Source organism: Vigna radiata, chromosome 1, assembly GCF_000741045.1.
Source record: "Vigna radiata var. radiata cultivar VC1973A chromosome 1, Vradiata_ver6, whole genome shotgun sequence".
Classification (NCBI taxonomy): domain Eukaryota; kingdom Viridiplantae; phylum Streptophyta; class Magnoliopsida; order Fabales; family Fabaceae; genus Vigna; species Vigna radiata.
This window is the reverse complement of record NC_028351.1, coordinates 8612944-8626095: the sequence shown is the minus strand read 5'-3', so window position 1 is coordinate 8626095 and position 13152 is coordinate 8612944. Positions and strand designations below refer to the sequence as shown.

Genomic DNA, 13152 nt, shown 5'->3' with positions numbered 1-13152 from the left:
TACCATAAGAACTTTTGTAAGCTCCGAGTGGTGACCATGCACTCACATGAATTCCTTTCTGTTTGCAAAATTCTCTGAGTTTACCCTGCTGCCATGAGGGACTCATTTCCACCTAAAACCAATGGAAGGAAGGAATCACCAACATCAGCAAGTGTTTCATCACTGTTTAAATGTCAATCTCCATGTATTTGCTAACTCTTCATACCTGATTGACAGCAGGAGGAATGGTTGCATTTTCCAAGAGCTGGTTGAGCTTTTTTATGCCAAAGTTGCTTACACCAACAGACTTTGCTAAGCCTAATCTGCAACATTCTTCCATAGCTTCCCATACTCCTTTCAGGTCAAAGGAGGGCATCACATTCTCCTTTAAAATATCAGCTCGCCCTCTGGCTTCAGGTTTCAACCTCAGTGGCCAATGAATCAAATACAGATCTACATACTCCAACCCCAACTTCCTGAGCAGTTTCAGGGAAATTTACATAACATGCAACAGGAGAAACAAAACTTTATATGAGGATGATCAAATAAGCTTTAAGAAGTATATTGTAACAATTAAAACAATAATTTTCAGATGTAAAAATCAAAAAGTGAAGTTTATATAAATATTGGAGCCAAATGAGTAGTCAAAGCTCCTATGTACTTACTGCAGTGAGGTCTTGAGGGCTGGAACAACAAGGTCAGGGTGAGCATCAGCTGGCAATAGTTTTGTAGTGATGAATACTTCATCTCTGCTCTTTACAAGGCCTAGCTCCAAAGCCTTTTCCACAGCTTTTCCTAGAGGCTCCTCACTTCCATAAATAGTAGCAGTGTCAACGTGTCTGTAGCCGACCTCAAAGGCATCAATAAGTATGGAGGTGAGAGTTTCATGTGGTGGAAGAGGATAAGATGCGGTTCCAAGGCCTATGACTGGCATCTTTTTCCCTGAGTTTAGTATCACTTCTGGGATTTTTTTTGCTTCCATATTTTCTGTTGGGTTTGATGTGTTTTGAGATGTTGTTATATAACATATAAAAGTGATAATTCTAAGTCTTTCAAGGAAAACTAGAATTATCAACGTGGGATGAACCCGTCCACATAAATACAAGCACATGGGAAACATCATGGCCACAAATTAACTTATTTTTGGTGGGACCAAACTTCATTTATTGTTTTTGATGTTTCTTGATCGTACAAATCCAAACTTTAATTTTTTTACTGTTTTAATTTACGTTGCTTATCTTGCTATTAAATTTCAAACTGTCACGCACGAAGAAGTTTGTAATAAGTTTTTTCTTGTGACAGTTGTATATAACCTTTACTAAATACGTGTTACAAAACTTTAACTAAACCTTAACATGTAACCAATTGGTTGGAGAAATTGATTCTAAGGTTACGATTTAGATTGCAGGTCTACCAAGTTCCCCACAATTTACAATTATCATGTGTTGACTTTGAGACTTGAGTTGTGGCTATATTTCAGGCTCCATAAACGAGAGGCAGGACCAGCTCAAGATAATATTTTTGTATCATTGAGTTTCATTTGTCCTTTATTGACCAAAGCATGATTGAGAATACATGTTTCTTTAGAAGGGTTTGGCTGTTTATGTATTAAATAAAGTCAGCTGATTTATAAAATATATTTATTGGGATATTTCCACAATTTACATTGTAAAAATATCAAAACAAAAGAGAGCATATTATATGACATGATTTCTTTGTTTCGAAAAGCTTACTTGTATTATGCAACCTTCCTTTGTTGTTTCGAAAAGCTTACTTGTATTATGCAACCTTCCTTTGTTAAATAGGTGGTATAGCGTATGTTTATAGGAGATTTCTTTTTTACAATGAGTAATTGTCCAATATTTTTATCGGCTATCTATAAAAGGTATAAAATAATGTATTAAAGATATAATTGATTAAATTTATAAACATTAACGTCCTCCTTAAATTGATGTTGTCACTAGTGCAAAAAAGGTTTTTTATACCTATTAAAAAAAGCTTTTTATACCTGTTGTCAAGCAGGTATAAAAACAGAGGTATAAAAAGTTTTTGATTTTTGGTGTTTTGTAACCGGTATAAAAGTTTGATATTTATAACAGGTATATCTTTTGTGGCTTTAACAGGTATAAAAAGTGACGTTTTGTTTTTAAATATTTAATTTGTATGTTCTACAATCCATATGCAGACTGCATAAAATTCAATTCCATAATACAATCTAAATAATCAAGAACAAGCAAAATAATCAATATTGTTTCTATTAACACATCAAAATGTAATATTTACCTAACAAAGTTCCTAAATATATTTACATAACATAGTTACTTTACATAGTTACATATAAAATAATTCCTAAACTCAAAATGTAATATTGAAACATCTAATTATTCCATTGGAGACGTATCATCAAATATCTACACAATGAATAGTTTGAGTCAAGTTATAATATTAATGGCTTAATGAATAGTTTGAGTCAAGTTATAATATTAATGGCTTAAGATCTTAATTATAAGATGCTCACGTTACCAATTTCCATGAGCCAACGACATTTACGGATATAATTTTCTGCATATGCCTCATGACAAAATATCCACACTCAAAGCTTCCCGATTGACGTGAGCACTTCAAGTTAAATTTATAAAGTATTGAGTCCATCTTTCGTTTTCCCTTGAATATTGAGGAGTGTCCCGATAATACTGTCACAAACATTTTTCTCTACACGCATAACATCTAAACAATGTCTGACATCAAGTACCGTCAAATATGGGAGATCAAAGAAAATTGACCTTTTCTTCCATATGATGCTTGAAGTGCCTTTTTTTTGTGTCTTTCCAAGAACAACTCCAATGTCCTTCACACGCTCATATACTTGTGATCCACTTAAAGCCATTGGAGCTAATTCATTTTCTTGATACCCATTAAATGTTTTCTTTAATTTACGATATGGATGGTTTGTACTAAGGAACCTTCGATGTCCAAGGTATACTGTTTTCCTTCCATGATGTAATTGACGATGACATGTTCCTTCTTCACATATAGGGCATGTCCTTCAGGAAGCATGTCACTCAACAACTCAAGCAACTCTGTGAAGCTTTTATCAGTCCACCCATTTCTTGCCTTCACATTGAACAATTTTAACACAGCTGACAATCGAGTATACTTAGTGCATTCTGGATATAAAGGTTTTTTTGCGTCACTGCACAAGCTATCATACATATGAGCACGTTGGAAGGAATCATGTCCAACATCACATATCATGTCCTCTAACCGATCACCCATCTCTAAATCAACTTCTTCTGCTTCTACTTGAGAGTCAGTTACACTTGGCATGTCTATTAATTCACCATGCCATGTCCACTTTGTGTAACTCTTTAGGAATCCATCACATAAAACATGCTCTCGAATAACTTCAGTTGGTAGTTTTCACTCATTCAAACAATTGACACATGGACAATAGAATCTTCCGTAATTATCACGAACATTCATCTTTGCAAATTCAAGAAATTGTTCTACTTCACTCTTATATTCATTTGTTGTGCGTATCAAATTTATCCAACTCCGATCCATTGTTATCGGTAAAAGCAATATCACCTTTACAACAATCAAATTTACAACAAGAGCAATTAGAGTTTTTGATTGGAAAGAGTTATCCCATATAATAAGGTGTTAATTGATATCAATAATTCCGGTGGTGTTATTAATATTTTTTTTTTATTTTGATTGTTTTAATTAAAAATGTCAGAAATTTATATTTTAAATAATTTATTTGATGATCTAGATTTATTGAAGATAAGTATTGTCATGTGATGTCTTCTATTAATCAGTAATTTAAGTTTCACATAAGGATTTATTGAAATAATAGTTATATTTTATGGACTAATTTAGAAAAGTTTAAAATTAAAAAATTTGGTGGAAATGAACTGGAAGAAGAGATGAATATATGTTTCTAACTATTTGATTGCTTGGAGTTGTTGTCATTGCCATGTCTTCATAAGTTGTGTGTTACAATTTTAGCCATGGAAGATACTAGGTTCTTATATGTATTTGTGTAAATTTATACGTTTTCAAAGGAAAAAAAAATAACAAAATGAGAATATATGATAAACATTTAAAAAGAAAGTTAAAATTAATTCAGGTATAAAGTAGAAACTTTTTTTTATATAAACTTTTCCAAAATCAAATTTTTAACTTATACATAAAGCGATGCATAAACTTCTTTTTCACATAATGTCCATTTTCAACACTTAGTTGCATTTTTATTCCTCACTATGTTTTATTTTATTTAGGGGAACAACAAGTGCTTGGTGGTTGTTGATGTTCAGATTGTAGCAGGCTCTGCAAACTTGTAGTGTAAATCTAAAAATGTGAATTCACTTTGTAATATAAGTGAACCTGTAAGTAGAATTTTGATGACATTGATTATTATTTTATAGAAATAATTTTTCTGTCAGACTGTCTTTCATTATTGCTGGCAAAAGAGCGATCTCACCCTCAGACTTACATAGGATGCATGAAAAAAGGCCTTGTTTTCACTGATCCTAAACTAAAATGGTTAGTTTTGTCTCCATTTTTTAAGTTTATCACTTTATCATGTATTGGTTTAATTTCCCCTACCATATTACGAACAAACGGGCTTTTAGTTGACTTGGTTTAAGTCATTCAAATTAGAAGTATATGGGTTTTTCTTCTAGTAGAACAAAGCACTGACACAAAATATATAAAAAGAAAACTGAAAATCAATATGGATGGTGTTCCTATAGGAAGAAAACAGAACATCGATGCTTATGACAGCTATGAAAAACTTTCCTCTGGTGTTGATGAGCACTTTAGAGGCCTACTTGCAGGTATCACTCTTAGCCTTTTAGTGCGGTGGATTTACTCGTGTTTGTTGTTGACACAATTGTTTTCAATACAGAAATTTGTTTCTACAAGAATGAAAGTAATTCATTCTCCTTGTGTCAGCTGCATATTTTCACCAACTAGTAAACATGTTATAGAATTTAAGGCAAAATGTGTCCTTCTGTTAATTGGCTATGATAATTCAATAATATAACTCATAACTTGTCAATATGTTATAGAGTCATTGCAAACCTTTCCATCACATTCCAAATTACAGAACTAGCTTATTTAAATGCTTCTTACTCAGTATATTGGTCAGAAACGAATTTAAGCTATGTCAGTTGATCAAACTAGGAAAAGGCAAAGCTGAAAAAAGAACTGCACATTTGATTTGGAGAAAAAGCCTATAAACTGTTGAAATCTGACCTTGTTTGGTTGTAACAAGTGTAATTAAACTTGCTTGGATGGTTTTTATGATCTAAATGTGCAAAGAATTGAATTTATGCAAAATAGCTACTGCAATAAATCATGATAGCCTGTTTTTAACGTGAAATTGTTAGCTATGGAGAAGGTGCTAGAACGAATAGAACAGAATATATTGAACTGAAAGAANTGTATTTCATTAATTGNATAAAAGAGAGTACAAGCNNAGGTATATAAAGACAGAGATACAGAGGAATGTGCAAGAGACAGTTANAACAGTTAGTTACATTTTAAAACTACCCAACACACCCCTCTTAAAATGGAACTACAAAGCAACTACTGAAGTTTCTTAATTCCAAGTTTAAATCTAAGTTCTTCAAACCGAGCTTGTCGTAGGGCTTTGGTGAAAATATCAGCAGTTTGATCTGCTGTAGAACAATGCACCATTTCAAGTTTTCCTTTGTTGACCTGCTCTCTTAAGTAGTGAAATCTAGTTTCTATGTGCTTGGTCCTTCCATGTGAGACTGGGTTTTTGGCCAAGTTGATTGCTGATTTGTTGTCAACCCAAAGTTGTATTGGTCTAGAGCACTCAATCGATAACTCTTCCAACATAGTATCTAACCAAGTGCTCTGGCGCACAGTTTCAGCAGAGGCTATATACTCAGCCTCGCAAGACGACAGAGCTACCACATTCTGTTTTTTTGAACACCAGCTAAACGCAGATCCCATGTATTTGAACACGAACCCGAAAGTGCTTCTTCTGTCGATTTGGTCTCCACACCAGTCGGAGTCGCACCAAGCTTCCAGATTCCCTGTCGCGCCTTCAAATTTCNTAGAGAAGAACAAGCCATACTCAGCAGTTCCCTTCAGGTAACGCAAGATGTGTTTGGNTGTTGCAAGATGCGTCTGTCTCGGGTCTCCCATGAATCTGCTGACCAATCCCACGCTGTAGCAGATGTCGGGTCTATTGTTGCACAGGTACCTGAGAGATCCAACAATCTGTTTGAACAAAGTAGCATCTACCTTCTCGTCATTGAGTTGNTGGTCCAGTTTGATGTTAGTCATCACAGGTGTGCTCACGCTGTTGCAGCTTTCCATGCCAAAGCGTTTCANGATTTCATCAATGTATCTCCTCTGATGCACGAACATCCCATCATGTGTTCGACGAAANTCCAAGCCNAGAAAGTATCCCAAGCTNCCAAGGTCAGTNATNTCGAAATNTCTTTTCATGTTTGCTTTGAACTCAGCTATTGCCCTTGCATTGTTACCTGTTATCAACAAATCATCAACATACAAACATATAAGCATAGTACCTTGTTTGTCTGACTGCTTCACATACACTCCAAATTCAACTGTGCATTTCCTAAAGCCGTTCTTCACCAGCCATGCATTAATGTGTGTGTTCCAAGCACGTGGTGCTTGTCTTAGCCCGTACAAAGCTTTGTTCAGCTTGTACACCTTGAATTCTTCACCTTCCTTCACAAATCCTGGAGGTTGTGTTACATACACTTCTTCATCCAGTGGGCCATTGAGAAAGGCAGATTTTACGTCCATCTGATAAATTTCCCAGCCTCTTGCATTTGCTATTGCCACCACGAGCCTCACAGTCTCTAGTCTTGCTACGGGTGCAAATACATCTGTAAAGTCTACTCCTTGTTTTTGAAGGAAACCTTTAGCCACCAATCTCGCTTTCAACTTGGAGATGCTTCCGTCTGGCTTCAGTTTTGTCTTGAAGACCCACTTGACCTCAATGGGACGTTTGTGTTGAGGCAACACTGTCATTGTCCACGTACCATTCTTCTCAATTGCTTTCAACTCTTCTATCATAGCATCCTTCCATTCCTTCGTCTTGATAGCTTGTTCCCAAGAAAGCACCTCTGTATCAACGAGAAAGGCATAGTGTGTTGAGATCTCACCTGTCTCAGTGATTTCATTGTCTGTGTAGATCTCATGACCTGCTAGTCTAGTAGAGGGGAACCTAGTCCGCTGTGATCTTCTGCTGATTTCTTCAGTCTCCGTGGTTGTGGTTTGATCACTGTCTTCAGGTCTCCTTGCCTCCAACCAGCTAGATACAACTTTGCTTGATTCGGTTTCTTGACTTTCCCAATCATATATGGCAGATTCATCAACAAGGACATCTCTGCTGATAGCTATTACCTTTTTTCTTGGATTGTACAACCTGTAAGCACCTGTGTCGTGGTAGCCAACCAATATTAGAGATTCACTTTTGTCCTCTAGTTTTCTCCTTTTCTCATCAGGGATATGTTTATGACAAACAGATCCAAAAATCCTTAAGTGTTTCACAGACGGTCTAATTCCTGACCATGCTTCTTCTGGAGTCATGTTCGTTAATGCTTTTCTCGGGCACCTGTTCAGCAAATAAGTTGCTGTGATGACAGCTTCTCCCCAAAGTTCGTGTGGTAACTTCTTCCCTTTCAGCAGACATCTAGTCATCTCAACGAGTGTTCTATTTCTCCTCTCGGCCAAGCCATTGTGTTGAGGTGTATAGGGTGCAATGACTTCATGAATCATTCCCTTTTCTTCACAGAATTTGTTCATCTCGCTGGAATTGAATTCACCTCCACCATCAGTTCGAAGAAGCTTCATCTCAAGTGCAAATTGACGTTCAACCAAAGCACAAAATTTAACAAACGTTAGGAAAACTTCTTTTTTTTTCTTTCAACAGATAAACCCACAATTTTCTTGTCCATTCATCAACTAAAAGAAGAAAGTATTTATTACCTCCGTAAGTGGTTATTTCGAATGGACCACAAACGTCTGCATGAACAATTTCTAGTGGCTTCTTGGCTCTTTTGGTTGCTGAATTACTGAATTTTGATCTGGTCTGTTTTCCAAGTATGCACCCTTCGCACAGTTTCTCAGGAACAGATATTGAAAGCACTCCCTTTACAAGTCCTTTGCTATTCAACAAACTTAAACTTTTGAAATTCAAATGTCCAAATCTATAGTGCCACTTCCAGCTTTCTTCCTCAACACTTACAGATGATAGACATTGTATGGTTGCAGTATTAAGGTTAACCTTGAATGTTCTGTTCTTTGAGATTGGGGCCTTGATTATAGAACGCTTCCTTCTATCAAACACTTCAATTGACCTTTCTTGCATACTCATGGTATAGCCTTTTTCCAGCAATTGCCCAAGGCTTAATAAGTTGCTCTTCATAGTAGGGACGAACAAAACTTCATCCATGTATGCCGTTTCTCCATTCTTGCAAGTGAGTAGCACTCTGCCAACTCCTTCTGCCATGACGGTACTATCATCTGCAAATCTTATTTTGCTTTTCTTCCTCATATCCAAGTCGACCAGCCATTCCTTTCTTCCAGTCATATGATTGGAACACCCGGTATCGAGATACCAGCAAAAGTTGTTCTCTGTGTAGTCAAGATGGTTGTCCGATAGCATTGCAAGATTGTCAAACATCATTGTATATTCGTTCCTTTCTTCTATCTTTGCATGTCGTGGTTTACCCACATGTGACACGTGGCTGTATTCTTTCTGCGTGTCAACTTGATTATCAGCGTAGTGCAGCGACACATAATCTTTATTTCTACAACACTTGTCCTTCGTTTCATTCGTCGAGTTTTTACTACCTCCATCACAGACTCCATTTGCAATTGTCATCAACACAACGTGCTCTGTGTCAGAATCACCATCATCCTGTGCCAAATTCGCTGCTGTGTTGTCGTTCTTGTTCTTCTTGACAGCTTCGTTGTGCCAACATTCAGAGGAATAATGCCCAAATTTGCTACATGTGTAGCACTGAATACTTCGCTTGTCAATTCCCTTTCTTCCTCTTCCTCGCGTGTTTTTACCTCCACGGGTACCTCCTTCTTGTTGTTCGTCATTGGTGTCTTCATCGTTTTGTTCAGTCGATTTCCAATTTCTTCCTCCGTTGCGACCCCCACCACGTGATCTCCCTCTGCCTCTGCCTCGGTTCTTGAAGCCTTGCTTCGTTCTTGCTTGGAACGCTTGATTCGTTGCTTGGGTCGCAGCTGTCTTCTCAGCATTCTTTCGCTCCAGCAATCTCTGTTCATGCGCGACGAGGGAATTATGCAATTCCTCAATTTTCAACGTTTCCAAGTCTCTACACTCTTCAATGGTGATCACAATATGATCATACTGTGGTGTCAAACTACGCAAAACCTTTTGGATGAGCTTTCTATCTTTTACAATTTTTCCGCAGGCCCTCATGTCATTGACAAGAGTCTAGATTCTTCCCATGTATTCTGTCACGGATTCTTCTGCACCCATGCCTAGAAGCTCATATTGACGCTGTAATGCTTGTAGTCTCACCTTTTTAACTTTTCCCGTGTTCCCATATCCTTCTTGGAGGATATCCCAGGCTTCCTTGGCAGTAGACGCTTTAGAGATCTTTTAAAAGATGGTTGGAGAAACGCATTGATGAAGGAGCATTCTGGCTTTGCAATCCAGACGACGTTCTTCCTTATGAAGTTTCTTTGCTGCTGCTGTATCATCTTCTTTGGTTTCTTTAATTCCTTGTCTCACAACTTCATCAACTTCTTGATACCCAAGAATCGCCTCCATTTTAACGCACCAGTCATCAAAGTCTTTTCCATCGAAGACTGGAAGGTTGCTGTGCATCATACTTGCCATCGCACCACTTCTTTGATCGTAACCAAGGTTCTGCAGATTTCCAATGGATCGAAACAAGTTGCTCTGGATACCACTATTAGCTATGGAGAAGGTGCTAGAACGAATAGAACAGAATATATTGAACTGAAAGAANTGTATTTCATTAATTGGATAAAAGAGAGTACAAGCAGAGGTATATAAAGACAGAGATACAGAGGAATGTGCAAGAGACAGTTACAACAGTTAGTTACATTTTAAAACTACCCAACAAAAATCAGCAAGGCGGATTCTATTTCTGCATTCCTTTGCTTAATTAGTAAAGACAGAGATACAGAGGAATGTGCAAGAGACAGTTANAACAGTTAGTTACATTTTAAAACTACCCAACAAAAATCAGCAAGGCGGATTCTATTTCTGCATTCCTTTGCTTAATTAGTTTTCTTTGTTTCTTTAATCCATTCTAGAGCATTTTATAGGTTCCATTTGTGTGCCTACTTGTTTTAGAACCTTTGTTTCTTATTTGTTTCAACTTTTGGCCCTCTAAGTGCCAATTTATTTGCTGAAATTGGTGCTATCAAATGTTATTGTTCAAGGCTTTCCGAATGTAATGACAATCCACTTGAATATGCTTGGTACATTCATGAAACACATGATTTGCAGCAAACTCACGAAAAAGAACAAAACTTTTCAGATTAAGACAAAACGCATGAAGAAGATGATTGTGGCATATCCCGATCATCCAAATTAGGTGTTTACTCCAACCCGAAGACACCCATAAGAATACAAGATTAAAACCCAAGAGAAGACCACGATTCAAAGACTAAGCTTTGTTACTATGTCAAAATATCAAGGCAAAAGAGAGCATCCTTTATGACACGATTTCTTTGTTTAGAAAAGCTTGCTTGTATTCTATAACCTTCCTTTCTTAAATAGGTGGCATAACGTATGTTTTTAATGTGAGAGATTCTAAAAGATATGTAAGAAAGCGAGGAATTATGGGAGATTTCCTATTTAGAAGGAGTAATTGTTAAGATTCCTAATGGTTATCTATAAAAGGTATAAAACAATTTATTAAAAACTACTACAAGAAAATAATATATTATTGACGGATTATTATCGATAGCTAATGATCTATCGATAAAACACATTTATGGGTGGATTTATTTCCAGAGTGCAAAATGGATACTTACCGATGAATTTATAGTCGTCGATAATGGACTTGGTTACTTACCAACGGTTATATCCGTCAATATTACCGACAGGCAATGACCGTTGGTAAGTTCTTTCAGAACCTGGTTTCCCTCTCCTCCCATCTTTTGTTTCAGCCAAAAACCCTCCCCCCAACCTCCCCCAACCCCCAATCTGAAACCTCCAGGTGGTGGCTTGATGGTGGACGCTGGTGGTGGTGGCGGTGGCGGTGGCGCGAGGCTGGTGGTGCGACCCTCCTCCTGATTTGCAAAACGGTGGTGGTGCGAGCTTGATGACGGTGGCGTGAACCTGCTGGCAATTTGCGCAACAGTGGTGGCGCGGGCACGACGGTGGGGCACGACAATGGCTAGACGGTGGCGGTATCTCTTTCGATATTTAACTTCTCAGAAATGTAAATTTTTTTTAACCTAATGTTCATTATTCTTCCTCTCCGTTTCCTTCTTCTTCCTTGCGATTTCCTTCTTCTTCCTTGTTGTTTCCTTCTTCTTATCTTATGCAAAGTTCTTGGTTCATGGCCTTCATTTCTCTCGTGCGAAGAGTCTGGTGTGCTCTCCATCTTCATTGGCTCCATTTCTGTCGTGCAAACGTTGTTGTGTCCATTTCACTCACGTTGCGTTATTTATTGTCGCCACTGGCTGTTTGTCGCCGCTTTCGACCGTTCTTTTCCACCTCCGATCGTTCGTCGTTGCTACTAGCGTTAGTTGTCGTCTCCGGCCATTTGCAAAGCCACAATCTGTATCTCCTTATTTTTTGATTTAATATAAAATATGAAAACATTACACTAGCATTTTGATTTCATTAGTGAAGTAGGTTGTGTGGCGTTGAAGTGGAAAACAATGCAACTTAAAATTTGTCCATTGTAGATGAAAATACAGAAAAAAAAAGTGATTTTATTTTTTGATAAAAAGGATATCTATTGTCTCGATTCAAAACTAACTGAGACAAAAGACTCTCACATACTGTCTCGCGGTGAGACAAAAAGTTTACCTTTTTTTGAATCGTCTATATATACCTCAGTTTATGAACCGCTGTGTAAAAACAAAAATAACTGTTGTCATTTCTCTTTAATATATATATATATATATATATATATATATATATATATATATATATATATATATATATATATATATATATATATAAAATGATTGATTTTTCTTTCTAAAAATAAAATATACATATACATGATACGGATTATCTACATATCTAATATAAATTATTTTTAAAAATAATATTTTTTTTAGAAGAAATAGTTTTTTAATTTAGACCTAATTTCACACTTATTAAAAATAGTAATGCTAATTAATTTTTTTTAATCTTCATGATTCATAAAATAAAAAATTGTATTTTCTAAATCATAATGAATCATCAATGATTTATACATTTTAATACAAATAACAATGTATATATCTTCTTATTTAAATTTTTGATGATCTAATTAGTGGTTGAGTCAATAAGAGATAATATTTGTTAGAACAACCAAGATTAGAATTCAAAGTATAAATTAGGAGAAAGTTGAGCGATAAATAAGAAAAAAATTAGACAAACTTTGAGTCTCAAAATTTGATTTATGTTGAAGGTGATATGATATTTCTTATATAAATAATTCGTATTATATAGGTAGTTAATCTTTTTAATCTATGGTAATAAAAATTTTCAGCAATAATATCACAGCAGCAGAAGGTTTATCTTAGTTTACGAAAATAGTTAAAAAAACCAAGTTAAATGGTTAAATTGACACAGATAAACCAGTTAAAGAAATAAAGATTTGTACAAGGGGACATTTAATCCACCTACATTTACTGAAATTTTAGAAAGAGATTAGCTTTTCATTTTCAGTGAAAAATATGTCTAGGCTAAGCTAAAAATTCCTTTTCATTGAAATATTTTGATGCACACAGATCCTATTTTTAGTCTTTGGGAAGTTGATATGAATACAGAATAAATTATTTATAATGTCTTAAGTATAAATATGTAGAGAGAAACACATTTCAAGGTTCTCCATCCCAAAGCTCTTCCAAGCTCTTGTAAGGTCCATTTTCTGATACAAAGTTTATTCCAGAAAACATCCTACGCTGTGGAATGTGCCTGAA

The 13152-nt window shown here is 36.0% G+C and overlaps 1 protein-coding gene across 3 annotated transcripts in view; it reads right to left on the bottom strand.

Annotated features, from left to right (window-relative positions):
* LOC106769935 (methylecgonone reductase) overlaps positions 1 to 13152 on the bottom strand; it is a 39959-nt gene that overhangs the window by 18779 nt on the left and 8028 nt on the right. For 2 of the 3 annotated variants that reach the window (XM_022783826.1, XM_022783828.1), the window contains exons 3-4: positions 206 to 234; positions 36 to 112 (exon numbers count right to left, since the gene is read on the bottom strand). In XM_022783826.1, the coding sequence (XP_022639547.1) occupies positions 36 to 112; positions 206 to 234 (106 nt within the window). Of the gene's footprint in view, positions 1 to 35; positions 113 to 205; positions 456 to 644; positions 993 to 13152 lie in introns of those variants that run through there. The other variant, XM_022783823.1, reaches the window with a different exon arrangement.